We start from the raw sequence: 12,677 nt of genomic DNA, 5'->3' as shown, positions 1-12,677 counted from the left end.
GTAGATTGGTGAGTTCTGTGAGGTAGATGTAGTTGTTGTCTTGTGTTAAAAGGTTGAATGTAGTTTTGTGAGTTAGATCAACGGAATAAAAACATAATACAAGAAACTATCTTTATTTTTCATTGTGTTGGTTCAATCAATACATGCCCAAATTGAGGAACCACATGAAGATTACAAACAAAAAAAAATAAGCCTAAGAGTACAAAGTAATTAAGTTTAGAGGAATTTGTTAATTCATAGGTTATTTCAAGCACATTCTACCGGTAGTAATGATTTATGTTAACGGGTTACATATTCTGCAAGTATCAAGTAGTAGGAAGAAGTTTATACACGTATTGATGGACTGCATATAAATTCCTTGAGCAAAATACCTATTGTATTATGTATAACTAAATTTTTGTGGCTTTTTCTCCTTCCTTGATTTTTTTTTTTTTCCTTTGATATATTAGGTCTCCTTTTCTCCTTCCTTGGGTATAACTTATTAAATACATGATCGGCAAGATCACTCACTTTCACACAACAACAACAAGAACTTGTTTGGCCCTGTTGTTACTATTACTGTAATTTTGCATTTAGGGCTTCCAACAACACATTCTTCTTCTTGTTTGATTTTGAGGATTTCTTCAACTGAGATCTTAGATAAATTAGAAGATCAGTTAGAAGAAGTTGTTCGTAATTAGAAGACCAGTTAGACTGATTTTCGTCTTTGACTTTTGTTTCCTAACTTGGAGTGACTAGGAGAAAGAATATTTGTAGACCCTTTAAAGACTACTTTTCTTTTTTCTCAAGAGAATTCATTAGTTTGTATGGTCATTTTCTTTGGTTAATAAGTTTTTTATGGTTGGCCTTACTCGTCATGATATCAATTTTTTTTTTAATGGTTCTGTTTGGTTTATCATATGAGGACAACACTTCATCAAAAAGGGCTATTTGAAAGGATTGGGTTTTATTACAAAGTTATGGTTTTCATCCAAGGGAATCAAAAAGCGTAATGCTCTTTCTTTCCTCGTAAACTTTGAGTGGACAATGCCCTCCCCTTTCAATTCTAATTGGAAGCTGTAATGCAAGTATTTGAACTAATGTTTCTATGCTCTGTTTTTAAGAAATGAAACGTGCTTACATATATAAGATGAACAATAATGTTCTATTCTCTTTTTTACTTTTATATGATATTTAGATTTTGTTGCTATTTTGCACTTCTCTTCGAATCACCTTATGTCAAACCTTTTGGTACTATTTTGCGCTTCTCTTCGAATCACTGATATATATGCTTTGATAATGTTGCAGGATTCCTTGAAAGCACTAATTGGCAAGAAACAACGACCAATTTATCAATTGACATTGCCTAGAGTCGGCCACAAAGATGCAACTTAGGCTCTGATACCAAATTGATAAGACAACCCTAATCCTCAACCCAACGATCAAGTTTTTGTTGGAGCAAGGAAGCACTAATTGGCAAGCAACAACGAACAATTTATCAATTGACATTGCTAAAAGGGTGGAACATAGAAGACATTGATGTCGGTTCGAATACCTTTAGGATTGGTGTACTTGATTTGATCAAAATCAAAGATGTCACATACTGTGGATAGTGTGTTTTTGTTCTATTTATTGTGTATTGGGTGGGGAAGAACTGATTTGAAAATTGTGCTAGTGTAACGGGTCTGATATTCTTATATAGATCGAGTTGAATACTTTATTTTGTAATGTGTTAGTAGATTATTAAATTTGAATTATATTTTTGTTATAGCATAAGATTAAAAGTATAAATATAGCTTATTAAAAATGAATGATAGCATAATATTTTAGTTATGTTTACATATTTATAACTTTAACAAAAATGCTATAAAATGTTTTCATAGCATTGCATATAAGCTATATTTAGGTACTATATAATAACATTTATTATAGCTGTACAATAACGCTATAAAAAGTTCCAGACTTATAATAACATGGGCTGTCACGACGTACGAAAAATGCTATAAAAGGTCTATGATAGCATTTTTCGGAAGCTATCTAATCCAATATTTGTTGTAGTGTATTACGGTTTACCATAAGTATCATATTTGACTTCTTATTATAGACAAATATCTAGATATTTGTCTTCCGGTTTATATAGATATCATATTTGCCCTTGTTACAAGCAAATATCTTGTATCAATTTATTACTTTTTCTATTTATTGCTTTATCTATATCTTTGGTAATTTATTTCATTTTGTAAAGAATTATAAATAGAGAACTTTCGTCCATATATCATTTAGGTAGGGTGGTTTTAGCCAATATTTTCAATAACTACTCACAATTATTCTAAAATTTCTCCAAATTAATATATTCTTTTACTAAACGAAGCTTATTAGGGATACTTTTATTATTTGATTGGATGTATATGCTATTTGAACAGGCTGAGATGTTTTAGTATCCGCACATAAATAGGTAAATTATTGGGCTGATTGCTCAAGCTTGAGAGGTATTCCCCTTCTTTATGTTAACGACATATTACTCGGTGCATGATGTGACAAGGATGACTAACTGATCAATTCTAAATTAAAGATTTGGAATAAAGCGGTATGTTCTACGAATAGAGATTCATGGAAAAAAAATATTAACTTCATCTACGACATCTTATAATGATAAAATTGCTATCAAATATTTGATGTAGAACTTCAAAGAATGATAAAATGTCGTTCTATAAATTTAAATGAAGAGTATCTTGAGGCAGTGGGAGATAAAATGTCTGGGATTACTACAACGAGATATGTATCAATATTTCTAAGGGATATTGGAGAACATGTTAGGTATAAAGTATCAAGAGGAGGATTGTTGAGATTCATTTTGGATAGTTTAAGAGGGAGGGTTGAAATTTTGACTTTGACCAAGTCAAAATCCTCAATTATTGTGGTTTGACCAAGTCAAAATCTCGGGTTATTCTCCTTTCAACCAAAATTTGTAGTCTAAACTCCAAACATAATTATGTTAATTTAACTCACTTAATTGAAGTTGTTAATCAAATTAGATCTCAAGGATCCCAATTAATCTAGTTGAATTCAAATTAGTTCTTATAGTTAACTAAAGTTGACGTGACTTTTGTGTTTACTAAAAAATAATTTTCATTTTGAGATGGGCTTTTATGATGGTAGATCAATAAATTAGATTTGATAAAATTATAGAAGATAATTATGATTTTGAAAATTAAATTAGAATTCAAAATTAGAAAATCTATAGATAGTTGGAAATTTTGTGTTTCCGGTAATCCGCCATTGATAATCATTTTAAGGAGTAAGGAGGGATGTTAATTTTCATGTGGTAAGGGATTACAAGCGATGTGTATTAGGTAGTCAGCCGCTAATGGTCACTCTACAAGGTGATGGCAAAAAATAGTTATCAAGGTAAAGGTTACACGCTCTGTATTTCGGGTAACCAGCCATTGATAAATCATTTTAAGGAGTAAAGGGGATGTTGATTATCAAGTGCTAAAAATTACACGTTGTTTCGGGTAATTAACTAGGTCCTTTGTTTGACCGTCATATGATAGTTTATGTATTTGACCCCAACAGGGGAGTTTCTTACTGAATAGTATTTTAATACTCACCTTATTTTAAAAATGATTTTAAGGCGAGGATGTGGTATGGAGGTGACGAGTAGGGTGGAGAAGTCAGTTATGGGGTGACTCGAGAATTTTATATTTTCATTGAACATTATGTTCTTCATTGATAGAAGTTTCTGCATTTAGTTGTTCATCATTTAAATTGTGTATGGGAACTAGGAGTCGTTCTTAGAATAATTTTATTTAAGTTGCATGTCTTTCAACCTGGTTCGTAACGGCCCTAACCGTTATATGTGTAAGAAAAGTCGGGTCGTTAGTGCAAAAATAATATCACCAATTATAGTAAGGATAAACACATGATTTCAACGTGTTTGCTTTCAATCTGCTTGTTTTGGTTCATCATCGGAGTTCTTTTTTGGCAGATTCATCATTCATACTTCATCCACAAAGCAACAATTCTTATTTATGGAAGGAAAAATTTTGAGGGCGGAGCTATATTACAATTTACAATACAAAATTAACTACAAATTTAGAACTCCACCAACCAACCTATGGCAGCAATGCTTTTTCAGTCATAACAACAAAACACAATTACAATCAATCAGGGAGGCTCTCTCTAATCTCCTACAAATTAACTATGTCAATAAATGCTTTAATCGCTTCTTCCTAACACGATGGCGGTTGAAGCTGCTTAAGCCTTCGTACGACTAGTTTCATCGTTGGCCTAGTCGACAAAGAGTCCACTGTACAAACAACTGCCAAGTGTAATACTTCAACCAAATCATCATGGGGACCTACCTCCCACAACCCTGCTGTGAAGAATTCCTTGGCTCTCCCCTGCCGAAGCAGCATACACGCCCAAGCTACTATGTTAAAACCATTACCGTACGAGGAAAACGAGGGATCTAGTGCTTTCTTGTCCGAGAGTAGCTCGAGAAGAACCACGCCGTAACTGTACACGTCTGCTTTATCAGAGACACGACACGTCATGGCATATTCAGGAGCGACATAGCCGAAAGTTCCAGCCACACCTGTGGTAGCATGGGTTTCAGAAGTCCCAAGAAGCCTGGCCAATCCAAAGTCAGAGAGATAAGCATTGAAATCATCGTCTAATAGTATATTGCTCGGTTTCACATCGCGGTGGAGGACTCGTGGTACACACTGATCATGAAGATATGCAAGCGCACGGGCTATGTCCAGCGCAATCTTGTGAAGAATTCTCCAATCAACTGCTCTTGTAGACCTCTCCTGGATGAATTTTTCCAAATTGCCTCCTGGCAAATAATTATATATCAGGAACATCTCTGTTTCACTGGCATGGTAACCAATTAAGGTGACAAGGTTCGGATGGCGCAGCCTTCCAAGAGTTTTAATTTCTGCATCAAACTGTTGGACACCTTGAAATCGACCTACAGCAAGTCGTTTTATTGCAACGAGCACCCCCAACGCGATCTCTGCCTTGTAAGTTGCCCCAAATCCTCCACTTCCAATGCAATTGCTTGCATTGAAATTACTTGTGGCACGCACTACATTATCAAACGTCAGGGAAACCCCAATATCAGTAAAAACCGTCACTTCCTTTCTCATTGATCCAAGAACTTTAGACTTCGTGTTCCACTTTCGTGTATATATAAAAAGGATAATCAAAGCAATAAGAACAGAAACAATGGCAGAGGCAGATGTAATGGATGCTATCTCAATTGAATTGAAGCTGCCACCTCCACTTGTTTGGGGTGCAACACCAGATGGTGAAGCTGCAAGACTACTCGGGTCGCCTTCTGAACCTTGCATTCCAGATGAGGGCACGGCCAGAGAAAACAAATGGCACGGGCGGAGGTAAGGATTTCCAATCGCACCACTACATTTGATCATGTTATTATTTGATGGTAAGGAACCAGACAAGTTATTGAATGACACATTGAATGCAGAGAGTGTGGTAACATTTGCCAAACCAGAGGGGACCGGTCCAGAGAGTGAATTATTATTGAGAAGTAGAACTTTTAGGCCTCTCAAGTTAACAAGATCAACTGGAATTTCACCCGAAAGATCGTTACGTGAAAGATCCAGCAACTCCAAAGACTGCAACTTTCCCAATGTAGAAGGTATAGAACCATTAAAGTTATTGCCAGCCAAACAAAGGTACTTCAAATCAGCTATATGTCCGAGAGAAGTCGGTATTTGATACTGAAACTTGTTCCTGCTTAGGTTCAGGTGATTCAGAGATAATAGCTCTCCAAAGCTAGCAGGTACCTGCCCAGTCATCTGATTACCAGATGCATCCAAGAATTTGAGAGAACCACACTTTTTACCAATTTCCACAGAAAATGGACCAGAGATTTTATTGCTGCTAATATTGAAGATCAATCCCGCCAAACCATCACATATTTCAAACAAACTATCAGGAAATCGTCCAGTCAGCTTATTTCCACCTACAAGATAAGCATAAACAGTTTTTCTTCCCATTTTTTCACGTGGAAATGGTAGCGACAGAAGACTGCCAGTAAAGTTGTTGTCCCCAAAGTTATGCATTATCAGATCATCATTTCCAAGAAATTTAAAAGGCGTTGCACCTCGAATACTAGTGGCAAAAAATGCAAGATACCGAGACGACACATCATCAACATCCAAATATCTGTTTGAATGGGACATTGGCAGATAGCAATCATGGCCACAGACCATAGGAATCTCACCAGTTAAGAGATTACCGCTAATATCAAACAGATTCATGTAAGGAACAGAAAGGTTTTTATCAAGTTTTCCAGAAAGCCGGTTCATGCTTAAATCAAGAACTTGAATTTTTTTGCAGACGCTAAATCCACTTGGAAGCTCCCCGTAAAGATAATTACCAGCTAAGTTGACCATCTCCAAGTTTTCACACTTACCCCATTGGGAAGGGAATCTTCCATTAAGGTTTGCACTAGGGGCCCACAATATCCTCAGCTTTGGAAGGGTTGTAATCGACTCAGGTATACTGCCGGAATAATAGTTAAAACTATCATCACTAAGTTCCTCAGTTGGGGAGTCTTTGTCTGTGTAGTTGATCTTGGGAATTGGATCGAAGAGATTCGAGAGCACAAGGACAGACAACTGCAAGCAGTTTCCGAGCTCGGAGGGTATTGGACCACTGAGACTATTCCTAGACAGATCAAGCAGTTCCAGCTTCTGCAACTTACCAAATCCAGCTGGAATGGCCTCCTCCAGCATGTTGGAGTACAGCAACAATGTCTGCAACTGACCGCAATTCCCCAAACTACTTGGAATCCCACTGACCAAAAAATTACCAGACAGGTCAAGATGCTCAAGCTGACAGTTATTCCCAAGCTCACTTGGAATGGATCCTGTAAAAAAATTGAAAGACAAGTAGACCCCTCTCAACCGACCAACAAACTGTGGAATTGTGCCATTCAACTGATTCCCAGCTAAATTCATGACCTCTAAACTTGCACAACCAGAAAGCGAGCTAGGAATCTCACCAGTAAGCCTATTAAATCCAAGATTGAGAATGCGCAACTTGCGCAGCCTGACAAAATCATTATTAAGCAGTCCAGTTAAAGAGTTTCCTTCAAGATCAAGAACCTCAAGGTTCTCCAATCCCAAGATTTCACCCGGAAGTTCACCCTCAAAACCATGAAACGCAAGAGACAAAGTCCTCAGCTCAGTGAGCTTCCCAATCACCGGCGGAAACTTCCCCATCAGTGAGCCTCTATTACCAACACAACCCCTCCTGATTCCAAACCCATAAAGAGGAAATTTAGAAGAGTCAGAGCAGGAAAATGCATTCAAATTACCTGCACCACCATTCCCGGAAATGTTGAGCGACACAACCCGAGAATTGAGGTCGCACGAAACGCCAAACCACAAGCAGTAATCAGAAGAACTGGAAGTCCAAGTGGAGAGCAAACCGGAAGGGTCGGAAACAGCATTTTTGAACTGAAGAAGCACGGATTTGTCTGAATCGCCCAAAATAGCTTCAGTATGAAAGAAGAAGAGCATGCAGTATAGAAAAAGAAGTATCGAAGAGGTAGGTCTGCAGAAGGAGAACCATTTGATAACTGAAAAAGAAGACGAAGAGGAACCCATTCCGGAACCACCCTTTGAAAGGGCCGAAAAAACAAACAACCGCTCCAGAAGAAAATAATCAAACAGCCTCCGTAAAGGAGAAAATCCTGTGTGAATGTGAGGAAGAAGAAGAAGAAGAAGAAGAAGAAGAAGAAGAAGAAGAAGAAGAAGAAGAAGAAGAAGAAGAAGAAGAAGAAGAAGAGCGAGGGTTTTGAGAATCCTAACCCTAACCCTAACCCTAACCCTAACCCTAATTTTGGTTCAAGAAAAGGGAGAAGAGGGCAAAACGAGGACGACGAGAGACTTGGCAAGAGAGAGAAGATTCAAGCTGTGTTCTTCGCAGAACACGCGTTTTCCTTTTTTTTCTTTTTTTCTTTTTTTCTTTTTTTTTTTTCTTTTTTTAAATTTAAGATAAATCATCAACCTCATTGGGTCAGGCCCATCGGCTCGGGGTTTAAAATACTATTAAGCATCATCATTAAATGCTTAATCTTAGAATGTATTCAATATTTATTTTTTTTATATTTTTTATTTTAATTTCACACTTTTAAATATTTACATTTTTAACAAAATACATGTACTTTCTTTTAATTTATATATTTTTTTAAAAAATAATTATAAATATGCATGGATTCCTCCCACAATAAGTTTATTGGACCCATTCATAAATCAATCCAAAATATATTCTAACGATCAAATTTTGACTACTTTTGATTGCACTTGAAATAAGTTAAGACTCGTGTAACGTCAACCTTCGATGTTTGAGGAAGAGTTAATAAATCATAAATATTTTTTGTTTTCTTTTTCTTTTAAGTAAATGTCGACCTTCGAAGTTCGAGAAAGGTAGTGGGGTCCATTGGACGTAAATATTAAAAGTGAATCTAGAGGAGTAACCGAGATATTGAGGTATTAAAATAATATTTAAACATTTTATTTTAATACTTTCTAACGTCTTCGCTAATTAAGTTATATTCAAATAGTAGACAGTTTAATTTTGTTTAAAATTGAACGTTCACTAAAAAAAGTCATTTAATCATAGTTTAACGGGTTGTTTACGTCCACGAAACCCTAATATATTATAGTTTGGATCAATATCGTCCAAAAGAAACTAAATAGTTTATAATAAAACAAAAAATGAAAATTGGATGAATTATGGAGATGGAGAGATTTTGTAAGATTTAGTTTAAAAAGAGAGATTCCTTATCTTTTGCCACGTGGCCATTGAAAAAGAACCCACGTGGAGTGCCTTCCGAAGCCAGAAGTGGGACACACATCGTCTTATTACTTTCTTTTTTTTATATATATAATTATTATTTTATTTATTTTTGGGGCTAATGAGGTCTAGAAAGAAGAGGGTCCATAACTTTATTTTACTACGTTGACTTTTTTTTTTTTTTTGTTACCTATTTATTAGGAATAATATATTTTTATTTTTAAAATTTTTTAGTATATTTAACCATCCATTTTAATGATTATACTGAAATAGATAAATTTAATAAAATTATATAAATTTTTAATTGCAAATAATTAATACAATAATCAAATTAACAAATTAATTATATATATCATCCTATCAAATAACAACAAATATCAAATAACGAAAAGAACATTTATATTATATATAAATATGTGGTAGTTGTAAGGACTCGACTTTCCACACACGCATTGGTCGGAATTGTCACTTAGCAATAAAAAAAAAAATTATAACTTAAAATACATGAAAACATGCTAACGGTAATTTACAAATAAAAAAAAAATCATGCTCGAGGTACCCCTCTCTAAATAATTTTAAAAAACATAAAATTTGAATACACTATTAGGTGGCGACATCATTCCAAAATTTCATAGTTCCCATGAATTAGGGGTGTTCTAACAAATAGTTCCCAGGCTACAACTTTGTCCTTACCTTAAAATCAAGTATTAAAATACTCATTAAGGCTATCCACTTTTGGGGCTAGATAGGTAAACTATCATATAGATCATCAATCAAAATCAAGAAGCAGAGCATGAGGATCATGGAAGGTCTTGTCTGGATTGCAACCTTTGAGCAGAGCTTTTAGGAATTAAAGAGAGGTTGGTGATAGAACCAATTCTTATAGTGTTCGATGACACAGATAATCTCGTTGTGTGCTTGTACAAAATAGAAAAGGACTCGGTTGTGTGCTTGTGTGCTTGTGTGCTTGTGTGCTTGTGTGTCACCTCAAGAAAAGGACTCGGTTGTGTGCTTGTGCAGAATAGAAAAGTAATTATTTATGCCTCCAGACAACTGAAGGATTACGAATGCAATTACCCCACACATGAGACACATAAGGTGGTCGGAACTGGTGAAAGACTATGGCATCGAGATTCTTTACTACCCAGGTAAAGCTAACGTTGCAACAGAGTCTTTAAGTAGGAAAACGACCCACACTTCTACATGGATCACCAAAAATAGCGAGTTACAAGTTGAGATTTTCAATATTGAAATTATGGTTAGAGGCATCACTGATCCTCCTGAGTTAGCATAGCTAACAGTCCAACCTACCTTCCATGAGTGTATTATATATACATAGATAACAGACATGCATCTCTATAAGGTTTGTGAATTGCAGGAGACAGAGAGAGTCAAGGGGTTCTTAGTTTCGACAGACGACGAGTTCTTGTGGCAACATCGTCTGTGTGTTGAAGGATGAAGAGATCCAGAAGAAGACATTGACTGAAACTCATGATACATCCTATGCATTCTATCTTGGAAGTACGAATATGTATCAAGACCTGAAGGGTAGCTACTGGTCACCAAGATTGAAGGGAGAAGTTGTAGAACTTGTGAGTCAATGTTTGATTTGTTAGCCGGTACAGGCCCTGAAAATAGGCTCTCAACTACATAATATGTCTCATGTCTCTCGAAAGTAAACCTGAGATACTTTCACTCTGAGAGGATCTGTATTATAAAAAGATTCCTGTCAAGTGGTTGCATAACAAAGAGATTCATTTAGTCCCAGTCTTATGATGTAACCATCGAAACAACGAGGTGACCTAGAAACATGAGGAGGACGTGAGAAGGTCCTACCAAAAACTCTTTCTAAGGATATATAACCTCGAGTGACAACCTGTGCATACCTAAAAAAAAAAAAAAAAAAAAAGGAAAAACGGGTGACTATAAAAATACTTATTAAGCAATCTACTTGTAAGCTTTCATGGCACCCTTGACCTAGTAGGTATCTACAGTATTTTCTCTCGCTCTAAGAAGTTTGGGCCTAATTCTACATTTACTTAAGCTTCTGAAAATGTCTCGAAGTTCGGAGCGATTCTCATGATTGTCACAAACCCACTTGGGGTCTGGAGGTAGTCGTTCACTTACTTCTAGGGTCGCGGGTCTACTAAGCAACAAATCTCATCTCTAGGTTGAATTACTTTTTCTATTTTTATAGTTAGTCAGCTTGCATAACCACAATAGTTAACATTCACTATTATGGGTTGAGGCACTACCTCATAAATTTTGTTAAGTTAGTATGGCATCTTGAAGTTTTGAACATTATCATCATAGGGCCATAGAGTCGAGGAATCTAGGGGGATCGACCCTCTTGTGTCAGTCAATTACCAGGTTATCTGCGTGATCCTATGTCCCCTCTCAGACGAGTTTACAACGTAGGGGTCTTGTTTAAGAGACCACTAGTCATTTTCACACACAATAGTGATACCTGGTCATCTCGACATGTTGTACTATCTGATCTAAGTTTGGCTTGATGATACTTGTACTATTATCGCTAGAGGACAGGCATTAAATGTGTACTAAAGGAGATAGGAAGCAGAGACTCTATTCATACTATCATATTGCTATTAGGCATGTTAAACTTTCTTAGTCATCTTTGTCGTGAAAGTCTACTAAATTCTTAGGGGTGTCTAAGCGGTTTAGATCTCATCTCACGTTTTTAGGACGCTCGAGGTTAGCTTCTCATGACTAATCCAATCCCTTCGATGCACTCAAGTCTAGACCTCTCGAGTCTCAATTTATTGATGGAGTAATTAAGCAATTAAATAAAAAATATTAAAAAAAAAAACACATTCAAAATCAAAGTATAAAACCTAAAAATGGGGAAAAAAATATTTTTTTTATAGAAAAATCTAAAAAAATCTTATCATTATTTTAAATGAAATAACAAAATATAGTTTTAATGCATGACCATATTTAATGAGTTGTTTTGAAAAAATGTCAATTTTTTTATTAAAAAAAACTAAATAGATTTGAATTTTGAAAATTAAATGAAATAAGAACTCACCAACGTAAATCCAAAGTAGAATTAAAACATGAATCTAGATTTACCAATATTTCATTCCATTTTCATTTTCAACATTTTTCAAAAATCACTTCTTACCATTTTCTTTCACTAAACTAAATTAGTTTTTAATGTTTATCTAAATTTTATAGGTTGGATCGAGTTGAATTCGAGTCAACTAGATAGACAGATTTGTTTATAACCTAATTCATTATTAACAAAAATATCATCTTTTAACTATACAAAAGACTAAAATTGACTAAGCTATACATATTGGGTTATTTTGTAAATATTATTAAATAGAAGGCTAAATTAATAAAACTATCCTAAAAAGTTCAAAAATAATTTATCTATATCAATGAATCATCTAACTCATAGTTTTTTTTTTTTTTTTTTTTTTTCTCTATAATGCTTCAATCCATAATTAAACAGTTTATAGTTTCTTATTCTTTTTATTCTTCTTAAACAACCTCTTAATTCCCTTCTTTCCTTCTTAAATCTCTAACACTTTCCTCTTTTCTTCTTTTTATTTTTTTTATTTTTTTTATTTTTTTTATTTAAGTTCTCTCGGAATATTTTCAAATATAAATATAACAAAATTCAATAATCATATAGCCCATTTATTTTCAAGTGGATTATTTTTCCACTAAAAATAATTTCAAAAAATTAGTTTTTTTTTTTTTTTTTTTTTTTTTTTTAAGAGTTGAACCTTCTTATATTTTATAGGTAGAAATGTTCACAAAAATTAGAGAACACCTCAAATAATATTTAAGAAGAGAGAAAGAAAAAGAGACTAGGTGAGACTTAGGAAAAAAAA

At 34.7% G+C, this 12,677-nt stretch overlaps 1 protein-coding gene across 1 annotated transcript; it reads right to left on the bottom strand.

The window, feature by feature from the left end:
- Nucleotides 1-3,982: 3,982 nt before the first annotated feature.
- Nucleotides 3,983-7,950, bottom strand: LOC111778631 (LRR receptor-like serine/threonine-protein kinase RPK2). The gene has a single exon (XM_023658563.2). It carries the CDS (start codon nt 7,623-7,625, stop codon nt 4,212-4,214), a length of 3,414 nt encoding a protein of 1,137 aa, XP_023514331.2. The 5' UTR covers nt 7,626-7,950; the 3' UTR covers nt 3,983-4,211.
- Nucleotides 7,951-12,677: the final 4,727 nt, after the last annotated feature.

Source organism: Cucurbita pepo, chromosome 3 (genome assembly GCF_057944985.1).
Source record: "Cucurbita pepo subsp. pepo isolate OVF chromosome 3, ASM5794498v1, whole genome shotgun sequence".
NCBI lineage: Eukaryota > Viridiplantae > Streptophyta > Magnoliopsida > Cucurbitales > Cucurbitaceae > Cucurbita > Cucurbita pepo.
The sequence above is the reverse complement of the archived record's forward strand: the minus strand, read 5'-3'. Positions and strand labels throughout refer to the sequence as shown.